We start from the raw sequence: 14,247 nt of genomic DNA on the forward strand, positions 1-14,247 counted from the left end.
ATTTCCATAAAAATGGTTCATTTTGTGATAAAAGCATGGAATTTGGCACACATTCTAAATTAACTAATGTTAGTTATCATGTTACGGGGTAACATATACGTCACAGAATCCAGTGAATGTCAACCTTGTTTGACCTTTACTTTGAAGACCAAGCATTCAACACAGTCAAAACTATTCCATTTATTAATCCTTTTATTTCAACCAATAATTTGCACCACCTTTTACCAAAATTGGAGCAACTTTAACTTTTGACCCCTGTACAAACTGAAACTGATCTTTGCCACCATTTTTGCAGTTTTTACCCCATAACTCCAGAACATTCAGTCATAGATAGTCCAAACTATACCTTTTTGGAATCGTTAGAATCAGACAAAAAAATGTGGTATAGTTTTCAACATGACTGGAGCATTTTTAAATTTTGACCCCTATGTAAATTTTTATTGACCCCTAGCTCATTAGAAATCAGCCCCAGGATGCCTCCATATCTGAAAATAAACATTATTTAATATAGAATATGTGTGCAAAATTCCATGCTTTTATCACAAAATGAGCAGCTGTTTTGCTGTGCCGCCCCACTATGAAGAGTGGGGCGGCACAGCAAAACAGTTGCTCAATTGGTGACTGGACTCTCAATGGAGGAGAGGTTAATGCTAACAACAAACATGACAGAATTTCAACAACACATTATTTTCAAGTCAAGACCAAAGTAACAAACATAGACCTCTATGGGGGAAAACCAGCATTCAAATGATCCCGTCTGGTTTGATACACAAAGAGTTTGAAGTCCAAAGTAAGTGAAAATGATGTTATAAACATTTCGCAATGTGTGTAAGCAGAAGAAAAGATAGTGACAAAGATACTTGTGTTTTAGTCAAGATCACAATAAACTGAACACCTTTAGTAATTGCTGTTGCTTTAAATATAAAGGAGCTGTAGCTGACCACACCCCCATTCCTTGCGAGAGCGTCTGTGAGTGTCAGTCGTGGTTCGTGGGTGTGTCTCACCAAGCAAACAAGAGTCTAGGCTTTTAGCACTCACATATATCTGAGCTCTGACTCTCTCCTGACCAGGATGTCCCTGATCCTGTCAATCTTGAAGAGCTCGCCTTCGATGTCGTCCTCTGTGATGCTGGAGTCCGCCATGGACACCACGTCATCCTCTGATGTCACAAAGACATAAGGGACAGGACATAGTAAAGAAACACAGTATTGATTAATGCAAAACACATCTGTGAAAAATATTAAAGATTGTGAATTTCAGTTTTTTTCCAGAGCTCCACTGATCTGCTCCACACTGTAAACACACAAGAATCTGCATTTTAAACTGATTTAAAGTACTGCTGCAAATGAGACATAGGGCGTGCTGCCTGACAAGGAGCAGAGAGTGTCACGGCCAAATTACCATGTGCCGGTTTTACACGACTCACACAGCTGCTCCCCGGCCCACAACACACACACACACACACACACACACACACACACAGATTAATTGAGAAAACTGAGGCCAGCAGGTCAGTTGGGTGGAAGATAAACCCCCCGCCTGCTGCGGCTGTCAGATCCACTGCAGTCTTTTCCACCAGAGGTCAGTTATTTGAGTTGGTGCATCCCACAGGTGCAACTGGTGATCACACAACCGACAAAATAACTAACAATCTCTCACAATGTGCATTTTTCTCCCCATATAGTTACGAAATAGCACATACAAAACCAGAGGACTTTTAATTGGATGTCAGGACTGATTTTAATTGGGCAATGAAAAAAAAATCTTCCTTGGCTGTTAGAGGAAACACTGTGACAAATTCTATTTTTTGCATTGCAGTACACATTTGTGAGCTGAAAAGTGATTTAACACAAGATGCATTTAACTGGATGTTTCACATGAGCACAGAACGTGCAGTTTTTGAAAAGTCCGGAAAATGTGTATAGTCCAAGGGTTTAGAAAAGTCTCAGCATGTAGACAGGATATCTCAAAAACAATAAATGTCATCATCTTATAACTCACCAAATTAGAAGAGCATATAATGAGGAAAAACACTTTGATGCACCAGATGCTCAAATGAAAAATCAACTTTGTTTTGTCTGTGCAATATCCCCTACATGTCACCTTCTGGATAGCTAGTAGCTGCTAGACTGATGATGAATTAGAAGCAGGTGTGGTTGTTGGTGAGGCAGAACATTTCAGAACATAAATGTACTAAATGTTTGTGTTTTTGCCTGTTTCATGGTTTTTACATTCTAAAACTTGAATAGCTTTCAAATTTAAAGGTTTATTGTGACCTTATAGAATATTACATGTACTGACAGCCAGGTTTTACAAAGTTTACCAGGTAGATGCGTTACCCCTTGTCATCAGTCCTGTTTGTAATTTTCATGGACAAGATTTCAAGGCACAGTCAGGGATCGGAGGGTGTCCAGTTTGGTGACATCAGAATTACTTCTCTGCTTTTTGTAGATGATGTGGTTCTATTGGCTTCATCCCATGTGCACTTGGCAGGTTTGAGGCCGAGTGTGAAGCGAATGGGATGAGGCTCAGCACCTCCAAATCTGAGACCATGACCTTCTGCTGGAAAAGGGTGGATTATCCCCTCTGGCTCAGTGGAGAGTTATTATGATCTGGACCATGAACGGAGGTAAGATGGAGTGTGAGATCAACAGATGTATTAGTGCTGCATCTAAGGTCCTGTGGACACTGTAGTGAACCATGGTGTCAAAGAAAAGGCTGAGCCAGAAGGCGTGACTGGATTTACTAGTAAATTTATGCTCCTATCCTTACCTTCATTGTTATCAGCTCTGGGTGATGCCTGAAAGATTAAGTTTGAGGATACAAGCAGCAGAACTGATGTTCTTCCATCAGGTATCTGGGCTGACACTCAGAGACAGGGTGAGAAACTTAACTATCTGGAAGGGACTAGGCATAGAGCTGCTACTCCTTCACATCAAAAGGCGATACCCCAGATGGTTCTGATATCTGGTAAACATGCCACCTGGTCATCTCCCTAGGGGGTCTAGAAGGCATGTCCAGCTGAGAGGAGGCTCTGGGGAAGACCCAGGACATACTGGAGAGATGATTTCACCCATGTGGCTTGGGAACTCCCCAGGATCATCCAGGAAAAGGTAGAGGACTTAGCAAAGGACAGGGAAGTGCTCCATGAGCTGCTCAGTCAGCTGCTACTGTGATCTGGACCTAGATAATTAGCAGAAATTTAATGACCTCCACACAAAAGATTTTGTATTAGTTCAGCCGTAAAGAAAGAGAAAGTGAGTGAGATGGCCAAACGTGTTATATGGTGAATGTAGTCATGAGAGAGAAAGAGTTCTTGCTCAGAAAAAAATGAGTAAAACCACACAGAACTGTTGCTTTCTGATTGTTTACAATAACACAATCACAAAGCCACACGACCCTGTGGGAAGGATTTTGTATGAAAGCAGCCAAAGCACACTTCTTCCTGATCTCTTAGGTTTGGGTTTGAAGGTACACATGACTTGAAATAAGCTTGTTTGTTAGTTTCTTTCATTTCCAAAGAAGTGGAGGCCTGGCGGCCAGCACGGCCACTGCTGCTTGTTCTTACAAGACCCAAATTAGAGCACAATGCTGACAAATTAACATTTACTTTGAAAATCAAACGCATCTAAAATGTTGGGATGTTTAAAACCAACAGTCATATTTAAAGAGTTTTCTCAAACATGAAGCAGGAATAGTGTTGTATTGTTGAGCGTTCTGTGAGCGCAAATGTCTTGATTCTCTCACTGTACTTATTAATTTTAATTTAAAAAAAAATCTAATTTAATCAAATCATCAGTTAATGTTAGAGTGAATCCCTTTTGGATGCATTTTAGACAGATCAGAAAATTACCTCTCAGGGACAAATGTCAAAGTACAACTTAGAACTCTGGATCAGTACAAGTAAACACAATGCAAGGTTGCGAAAGGTTTTGTCCCTCCTGGTAATTATGAAATCTACCACCTAATGGAATGAGGCTGGAGGTTATATACAGTTGTGGTTGTGACGTTTACATGCAGTGGTCATAATTTTGGGCTTTTAATGATGTTTTTGGACTGTTCTTTTGTCATGGTGGAATGCCTGGATCACTCTTCTTGGCAGAATTAGTAAAGTTCAATTAAATTTGTTGGTTTCTTGGCACGGACCCAACTTTAAAGCATAGTCCACAAATGTTCAATAGTGTTGAGGTCGAGGCTTTGGGAAGGCCATTCCAGAAGTTTAATGTTAGCCTGCTTTATGCACCCACAACCAGTTTTGATGTCGTTTGGGATCATTGTCCTGTTGAAACACCCAATTGTGGATGTTTCAACCATCTAGCTGTTGATCTGAGGTAAGGTTGAAGAATTTGGAGGTAGACCCCCTTCTTCATTGTTCCCTCCATTTTGTGCAATGCACCAGTACCACTGGCAGCAAAACAGCCGCAGAGCAAGATGCTACCACCACCATGCTTGACAGTTGGTACAGTGTTCTTAGGTTTGACAGCCTCACCTTTACTCCTCCAAACAAACTTCTTGTCACTGTGGTCAAATAGCTCAGTCTTTGTCTTGTCTGACCAAAAAATCTTTGTCCATAAGGTATTTGGCTTGTCCATGTGGGCAGTGGCAAATTCAGTCTAGATTGAAAATGTCTACTTTGGAGACAGGGATTGTTGGCACCCTCTCAATCCATGGTGATAGAAAACTCACTTCACTCTCGACAGTGACGCTGGTGTTGTTATGTGGGCCGCTGAAGAGGAGGTACTGCTGGCCCACCACCACCAGAGGGCGCCCTGCTTGGAGTGCGGGCTCCAAGCACGAGAGGGCGCCGGACCCTGAAGAAGTGACAGCTGTCATTCATCCCCTGCACCAGCTGTCACTCGTTCATCATCAGCATCACCATCTTAAAAGCCGGATCGGAACTCCACCTCCTCGCTGAGAAATCGACTACCGTGAGGTAATTTTCTCTGCTGACTTTAACACAGTGTTTAGGATTCTGACCTTTTGTTGCAGCCGGTATCCTGTGGTGTTCACCCTTATCTGGAAGTGGCGTGGAGCGTGACGACGACAACCGCGCTACAGATAAGTGGTCACACTAGGAGCTGCACGAGTGTGTGATTCGGAGGTGGAGGTTCTCCTCCTAACTGTGCACAGACTGTAGACCACTGAGTGTAAGGATTTACACTCACTCATCTTTTTCTGCTTTCTGCCAGCAGTACCAGGGTCGACAGCCGAAGACAGAGGTCACCTGGGGATTCGGGACTTGGCGGCTCCGGTGTTCTTCAGACCGTTGGTGGTGGAGGCCGTGTGGGACGCGGTCTCTCTCTCGTCGGGGTCTTCTATCTTCGAGCCTGCCCACACGTCACCTGGTGTTCATTGACTTTGCAATTTCTGTACATTTAGTTGTGTATTGTCACAACAGTAAATTGTTACCTTTTGGCTTACTCATTGTCCGTTCATTTGCGCCCCCTGTTGTGGGTCCGTGCTACGACACCTTCCCAACAGGATTTCTCGGCCAATCGTCATGGATTCCGAGGGGCGTCAGCTCGAGCGTGAACGGCCAATGGCAGAGCCAGGAGCGCAGGCGTCAGCGGGAGGCGTGTTGGGTGAGCTGCAGCAGATCTTAACCGCCTTCACGGCTCGGTTGGATTTAGTGACCGAGCAGAATGTCCTCCTTAATCGGAGAGTGGAGGCTCTCACCGCCAGGGTGGAAGCGCACGATCAGGGCGCTGCTGCAGCTCCTCCTCTGGCTGGTCCTGGGCCTGAATCAGACGTACCACTGGTCGTTCAACAAACCCCCCCACCATCCCCTGAAGCTTACATAAGCCCTCCGGAGCCGTACGGGGGCTGTGTCGAGATGTGCGCGGACTTCCTCATGCAGTGTTCGCTCGTCTTTTCACAGCGCCCTGTCATGTACGCCTCAGATGCTAGCCGGGTAGCTTATGTTATCAATCTGCTTCGAGGAGAGGCACGCGCATGGGCTACGGCGCTTTGGGAGCAGAACTCACGGCTCCTAACGTCTTATGCTGGGTTTGTACGGGAGTTCAAACAAGTGTTTGATCATCCTAACAGAGGCGAGACTGCTTCAAACGTGCTGCTGTCGATAAGACAGGGGCGCCGTAGCGCAGCCGAGTATGCAGTCGACTTCCGCATCGCGGCAGCGAGGTCCGGCTGGAATAACGTTGCGCTCCGCGCCGCCTTCGTAAATGGACTGTCACCGGTCCTCAAGGAGCACCTACTGGCGAAGGAGGAACCGCGGGATTTTGACGGGCTTGTCGATTTGGTTATACGCTTAGACAACCGTTTGACTGAGCATCGTCGGGAGCAGGCCGGGGGGTGTGACCGGGTACGAGCCGTCCCTCCCCCTTCCGGTTCCGATAAGACATTGTCCCCACGCTTCACTGCCAGAGGGCCCCGTGGGGCTACAGCTCCCCCTGCTGAGGAGGCTATGGACACGAGCAGGGCCAAAGTAAAATTAAGTGACAGACAAAGGAGACTGGCCCGCGGGGAGTGTTTTGTCTGCGGCTCTTGTGAGCATATGCAGAGGGACTGCCCTGAACGGTCAAACTACAACGCCCGTCCTTAGAATCTGGGCTAAGGGTGGGCCATAACACACACGCGGAAAGACCCCGCAGATCGGCACGAATCCCAGTGACAATCCTTTGTGAGGAGTTAACCCTTCACGCCCCAGCACTGATAGACACGGGGTCAGAGGGGAATCTGCTGGACAGCAGATGGGCAAGGGAAGTAGGGCTCCCTCTGGTGGCTCTGCCGGCACCATTGCAGGTGCGAGCACTAGATGGCACCCTGCTCCCATTGATCACACATCAGACACAACCAGTGACATTGGTTGTGTCTGGGAATCACAGGGAGGAGATAGTGTTCCATGTAACACCATCTACCTCCCGAGTGATTTTGGGCTTTCCATGGATGGTGAAGCACAATCCCCGGGTTGATTGGCCGTCCGGGGTTGTGACGCAGTGGAGCGAAGCCTGCCACCGGGAGTGTTTAGGATCCTCGGTTCCCCCCGGCACTACAGCTAATGAGGAGGTCACAGTCCCCCCCAATCTATCGGCGGTGCCAGAGGAGTACCACGATCTTGCTGACGTTTTCAGCAAAGATCTGGCGCTCACTCTTCCTCCGCACCGGCCGTACGATTGTGCCATCGATTTAGTCCCGGGCGTTGAGTACCCGTCCAGTAGGTTGTACAACCTCTCACGTCCGGAACGCGAATCAATGGAGACCTACATCCGGGACTCCTTAGCTGCCGGGCTGATCCGAAACTCCACCTCCCCGATGGGTGCTGGTTTCTTTTTTGTGGGCAAGAAAGACGGCGGACTCCGTCCATGCATTGATTACAGAGGGCTGAACGAGATCACGGTTCGCAACCGATACCCGTTACCTCTGTTAGATTCAGTGTTCACGCCCCTGCATGGAGCCCAAATCTTTACGAAATTGGATCTTAGAAATGCGTACCACCTGGTTCGGATCCGGAAGGGAGACGAATGGAAGACGGCATTCAACACCCCGTTAGGTCACTTCGAGTACCTGGTCATGCCGTTCGGCCTCACTAACGCCCCCGCGACGTTCCAAGCTTTGGTAAATGACGTCTTGCGGGACTTCCTGCATCGGTTCGTCTTCGTATATCTGGACGATATACTCATCTTTTCTCCGGACCCTGAGACCCATGTCCAGCATGTACGTCAGGTCCTACAGCGGTTGTTGGAGAACCGGCTGTTTGTGAAGGGCGAGAAGTGCGAGTTCCACCGCACTTCTTTGTCCTTCCTGGGGTTCATCATCTCCTCCAACTCCGTCGCCCCTGATCCGGCTAAGGTTGCGGCGGTGAGAGATTGGCCCCAACCAACAAGCCGCAGGAAACTACAGCAGTTCCTCGGTTTTGCAAATTTTTACAGGAGGTTCATCAAAGGTTACAGTCAGGTAGTTAGCCCCCTGACTGCCCTGACCTCCACCAAGGTCCCCTTTGCCTGGTCGGATCGGTGCGAAGCCGCGTTCCAGGAGTTGAAACGCCGGTTCTCGACTGCGCCAGTTCTGGTGCAGCCTGATCCTGATCGCCAGTACGTAGTAGAAGTGGACGCCTCTGACTCAGGGATAGGAGCCGTGCTGTCCCAGAGCGTGGAGGCTGATAAGGTTCTCCATCCTTGTGCCTTTTATTCCCGCAGGTTGACCCCAGCTGAACGGAACTATGACGTCGGCAATCGGGAACTTCTTGCGGTGAAGGAGGCCCTTGAAGAGTGGAGACACCTGCTGGAGGGGGCTTCGTTGCCCTTCACGGTTTTCACTGACCATCGGAACCTGGAGTACATCCGGACCGCCAAGCGGCTGAACCCCAGGCAAGCCCGCTGGTCTCTGTTCTTCGGGCGCTTTGACTTCCGGATTACATACCGTCCCGGGACCAAGAACCAAAAACCAGATGCATTGTCCCGGGTGCACGAAGAAGAAGCCAAAGCGGGGCTGTCGAACCCCACCGAGACCATCATCCCCGAGTCCACTGTCGTGGCCGCCCTTACCTGGGACGTGGAGAAGACCGTCCGGGAGGCCCTGACCAGGAGCCCGGACCCGGGGACTGGCCCCAAGGACAGACTGTACGTCCCACCAGAGGCAAGAGCTGCCGTATTGGACTTCTGTCACGGGTCCAAGCTCTCCTGTCATCCCGGGGTGCGTAGGACCGTGGCAGTAGTCCAGCAGCGCTTCTGGTGGGCGTCCCTGGAAACCGACGTCCGGGACTACATCCAGGCCTGTACCATCTGCGCCAGGGGCAAGGCAGACCATCGGAGGACGACGGGCCTCCTCCAACCCCTGCCGGTGCCTCATCGCCCCTGGTCTCACATCGGCCAGGATTTCATCACGGGCCTCCTGCCGTCCCAGGGCAACAACGTAATCCTCACGATAGTGGACCGGTTCTCCAAGGCGGCCCACTTCGTGGCCCTCCCGAAGCTCCCGACGGCCCAGGAGACGGCAGACCTCCTGGTCCACCACGTCATGCGGCTGCATGGGATACCGTCGGACATCGTCTTGGATTGTGGTCCCCAGTTCTCTTCACAGGTGTGGAAGAGTTTCTGCAAGGAGCTGGGGGCCACCGTGAGTCTCTCGTCCGGGTACCACCCCCAGACCAACGGCCAGGCAGAGCGGGCCAACCAGGAGTTGGAGCAGGCCCTTCTGTGTGTCACCTCCGCACATCCGGCGGCCTGGAGTCACCATCTGGCCTGGATCGAGTATGCCCACAACAGCCAAGTTTCGTCTGCCACCGGCCTCTCCCCTTTTGAGGTGTGTTTGGGGTACCAGCCCCCATTATTCCCGCTGGTGGAGGGAGAGGTCGGTGTGCCCTCGGTCCAGGCCCACCTTCGGAGATGTCGCCGGGTGTGGCGGACCGCCCGCTCTGCCCTGTTAAAGGCCCGGACGAGGGCCAAGTCCCATGCCGACCGCCGACGGTCCCCGGCCCCCACGTTCCAGCCCGGGCAGGAGGTGTGGCTCTCGACCAAGGACATTCCCCTCTGTGTGGACTCCCCCAAACTGAAAGACAGATACATCGGACCCTTCCCAATCCTCAAGATCATCAACCCAGCCGCGGTGAAGCTCCGACTCCCAGCTTCACTGCGGATCCACCCGGTATTCCACATGTCCCACATAAAGCCTCGCCACACCTCGCCCCTCTGTGCACCTGGACCTACGCCGCCTCCTGCCCGGCTCATCGACGGGGAACCTGCTTGGACGGTCCGCAGGCTCCTGGACGTCCGTCGTAAGGGCCGGGGGTTCCAATATCTGGTGGACTGGGAGGGGTATGGACCTGAAGAACGCTCCTGGGTGAAGAGGAGCTTCATCCTGGACCCGGCCCTCCTGGCCGAGTTCTACAGCCGACACCCGGACAAGCCCGGTCGGGCGCCAGGAGGCGCCCGTTGAGGGGGGGGTCCTGTTATGTGGGCCGCTGAAGAGGAGGTACTGCTGGCCCACCACCACCAGAGGGCGCCCTGCTTGGAGTGCGGGCTCCAAGCACGAGAGGGCGCCGGACCCTGAAGAAGTGACAGCTGTCATTCATCCCCTGCACCAGCTGTCACTCGTTCATCATCAGCATCACCATCTTAAAAGCCGGATCGGAACTCCACCTCCTCGCCGAGAAATCGACTACCGTGAGGTAATTTTCTCTGCTGACTTTAACACAGTGTTTAGGATTCTGACCTTTTGTTGCAGCCGGTATCCTGTGGTGTTCACCCTTATCTGGAAGTGGCGTGGAGCGTGACGACGACAACCGCGCTACAGATAAGTGGTCACACTAGGAGCTGCACGAGTGTGTGATTCGGAGGTGGAGGTTCTCCTCCTAACTGTGCACAGACTGTAGACCACTGAGTGTAAGGATTTACACTCACTCATCTTTTTCTGCTTTCTGCCAGCAGTACCAGGGTCGACAGCCGAAGACAGAGGTCACCTGGGGATTCGGGACTTGGCGGCTCCGGTGTTCTTCAGACCGTTGGTGGTGGAGGCCGTGTGGGACGCAGTCTCTCTCTCGTCGGGGTCTTCTATCTTCAAGCCTGCCCACACGTCACCTGGTGTTCATTGACTTTGCAATTTCTGTACATTTAGTTGTGTATTGTCACAACAGTAAATTGTTACCTTTTGGCTTACTCATTGTCCGTTCATTTGCGCCCCCTGTTGTGGGTCCGTGCTACGACACCTTCCCAACAGGTGTTCCAGCAGTTTCCAGTTCATGGCAGACCTGAGTTGGTGGTTCCTGGGTTGTTCCTGAACATCCTAACCAATTTTCTCTCATCTGAGGGTGACAGTTTGGATCTTCCTCCAGACCTTGGCAAAGTGGTGACACATCAGACTAACTTGCACTTATGATTGTTTGAACTGACGATCTTGGAATCTTTAGTTGTTTAGGAATGGTAGGAATTAGAAATGGCCCTGAGAAATCTTTCCAACCTGTGTATTGATTAATTGATTGATTTTTATTAAAGTGTCATGCATCACTGGACTTATAAGACACTCCATATACAAAACAAGATAACCACATACATTTCACAAGTTCCATAATTTCAAGATACAACAGGGTACAACACCTGTTGCCTCCTTTCCCAGGCTTTATAGACAAAAACAGCAAAAGTGAATGTTTCTTTTTCAAAAATCCAACTCAAGATTTTCTCCCCAGAAAACCAAAACACATCTACATTATTTTTTTGCACACACTGAAATAAAGTCTTAAATCAGAATACAAAGGAGACACACACACACACACACACACACACACATACTCATCTTCAACCACTTAGTCCAATTCAGGGTCGCAGGGGGCTGGAGCCAATCCCAGCAGTTATAGAGCGTGAGTCGGGGTACACCCAGGACAGGACGCCAGTCTGTCACAGGGCCACATATAGACAAACAAACACATTCACACCCACTTGCACACCTATGGACAATTTAAAGATTCCAATCAACCTAACCCACGTCTTTGGATGTGGGAGGAAACTGGAGCACCCGGAGGAAACCCACGCAAACACGGGGAGAACATGCAAACTCCACACAGAAAGGCCACAGGCAGGTATTGAACCCATGACTTTCTTGCTGTGAGGCAACAGTGCTAACCACTAAGCCACCATGCAGCCATACAAAGGACAGTAAAGAACAAAATGATACTCATCTTCCACAGCATCAAGGTCACAAAAAATACAAACTCTCTCCTGTTCGGAAAGACCCTTATATCTTCCCACTTCCACTGCCAGAGGAAGACTACCAGATCTAATCTGGGCACAAAGGGGCTGCTGTTTCAGAGACAAATTTAACTTCACATAAGGCTCAGTCTGGTATTCCTCCTTAAATTGTATATAATTCCTTAGTTTTGTTTCTTATAGATACCATTTTTCCATTGTATTTTATAATAATTAAAAAAATTGTTTTAAGAAATTTAAATTACACTGCAATTTATTCATGTAGATGTAATTCAAATTCTAAATTGTGAATAAGTTAGTTATTTCTTTGGCCCATGGATAATTATTTGAACAATCCCATAAGAAAATTTTTTTGGTCAGCCTATCCTCTGGCAGCTGAATGAAGTGGTTCCATAAATGAAGCATCTCTACTCTTTGCTTTATAACACAGGGCTCCCACCCCATGTCACCTTCTACAGTTAATTTAGCAGCGAACTTATGAACACCTAAGAAGCATCTAAACACTCTGTTTTGAAGACTACTAATATGTTTGACTTGCTCAAAGCCCCACACACCCGCAGCATAAAACAAATTAGAACCAACCATTGTGTCGTAAATGTTGTGTGGGCCGCCCGAAGAGGAGGTACTGCTGGCCAATGCCAGAGGGCGCCCTGCCTGTTGTCGGGTTTCAGGCACTAGAGGGCGCAGTGGCCACCCAGGAGCCAGGACTGACAGCTGTCAGTAATTATCATCAGCTTCACTATAAGAGCCTGGAGGAGACACCACATCTCTGCCGAGATATCAGCTTACCTCACAGGTAAACTCTCAGCCGTTATTGTGCCGTTCACGCACTTTTCCTGTTTATAAGTCTGGCAGTTGTAACCTAGTATACTTGCAGCTTGGAGCTGGGTGGTGGAGATTGGAAGGAGTCTGCGTTTTCTACTCCTCCCTTATCATTTAAGTATACTATTGGTGCTGCACATACTTAGTGTTCCTGTTTCTTGGGAGTGGTGGATTATTCCTTCAGGAGGGACTGGTGACTTATTTTTGCTGACTGCTTACTGGGTGTCCACACACCCACCCTTAACCTGTTTTTGTTCCTGCCAGCAGTACCGGATTTGACAGCTGGAAGCAGAGGCCACCTGGGGACTCGGGACTTGGCGGCTTCGATATACTGCAGGTCTTCGTTGGTGGTGGAACCTTGTGGACCCCGGCTCTTCTCTGGATAGGCGTCTCCTACCCTCGGGCCTGCCCACATGTCACTTATTGTATCTTGTGATCGACTGTCTAAAAGCAGTATTCGACCTGTTGAGCACATTTGCCGCCATATATTGTATTTATTGTATTATCTATTGACCGTTCATTTGCACCCCCTGTTGTGGGTCCGTGCATTACACTTTCCCCAACAGGATATCTCGGCCAACGTCATGGATCCCGAGGGGCACAACCCACCCCTTGAACAGTCAATGGAGACGCAAGGTGCACAGGCTTCTGCAGGAGGAATAATGGGTGAGTTGCAGCGATTCTTGGCCGCCTTCACTGCTCGGTTGGATTTGGTAACCGAGCAGAATGTACTACTCAATCGTAGGTTGGAGGCTCTCACCGCACAGGTGGAAGCACGTGCACAGGGCGCGGCTGCTGCTCCTCCTCCTGCCGACCTGCTGCTCCTCCTCCTGCCGACCTGTTACAGAACAGGGACCCTCCAGTGGCCGTTCAATGGACCCCTCCCATCCCCTGAAGCATACATAAGTCCCCCGGAGCCGTACGGAGGCTGTGTAGAGACGTGCATGGACTTCTTAATGCAGTGCTCACTCATCTTCACTCAGCATCCAGTAATGTACGCGTCAGACACCAGCAGGGTGGCTTATGTTGTCAATTTGCTTCGAGGTGAGGCACGCGCCTGGGCTACGGTGCTTTGGAAGCAGAATTCATGGCTCCTAACGACATACACTGGGTTCGTACGGGAATACAGACAAGTGTTTGATCACCCTAATCGAGGCAAATCTGCTTCCACTCTGCTGCTGTCCATTCGACAGGGGCGTCGGAGCGCTGCAGAGTATGCAGTCGACTTCCGTGTCGCGGCCGCGAGGGCTGGCTGGAATACAGTAGCGCTCCGCGCCGCCTTCGTAAATGGACTGTCTTCGGTCCTGAAGGAGCACCTGGTGGGTAGAGATGAGCCGCGGGATTTAGACGGGCTTATTGATTTAGTCATACGTTTAGACAACCGATTGGAAGAACGTCGACGGGAGCGAGACGAAGGACGTGGCCGGGCATGCGCCGCCCCTCTCCCTTCCCGGTCCGAAGCAGCCCCGCCTTCCCCACGCTCCAGAGCCAGAATGCTCCGTGTGACGACAGCTCCCCCTGCTGACGAAGCTATGGACACGAGCAGGGCCAAAATAAAATTAGAAAACAGACAGAGGAGGCTGGTCCGTGGAGAGTGCTTTTTCTGCGGCTCTAATGAGCATTTGCAGAAACAATGCCCCAAGTGGTTAAACACCAATGCTCACCCTTAGAGACTGGGCTAAGGGGGGGCCATAACACACACGTGGGTAATGCACGAAAATCCGCACGAATCCCAGTTGTGATCCTCTGTGGGGATTTAACCCTTCAA

General features: G+C 49.8%; 1 protein-coding gene across 1 annotated transcript in view; it reads right to left on the reverse strand.

The window, feature by feature from the left end:
* The window catches only part of LOC117526547 (bMERB domain-containing protein 1-like), a 42,772-nt gene that overhangs the window by 21,120 nt on the left and 7,405 nt on the right, over nt 1-14,247 (reverse strand). Inside the window, exon 2 of the mRNA XM_034188609.1 lies at nt 1,039-1,159. Coding sequence (XP_034044500.1) covers nt 1,039-1,159 — 121 coding nt within the window. The remainder of the gene's footprint in view (nt 1-1,038; nt 1,160-14,247) is intronic.

Source organism: Thalassophryne amazonica, chromosome 15, assembly GCF_902500255.1.
Source record: "Thalassophryne amazonica chromosome 15, fThaAma1.1, whole genome shotgun sequence".
Lineage (NCBI taxonomy): Eukaryota > Metazoa > Chordata > Actinopteri > Batrachoidiformes > Batrachoididae > Thalassophryne > Thalassophryne amazonica.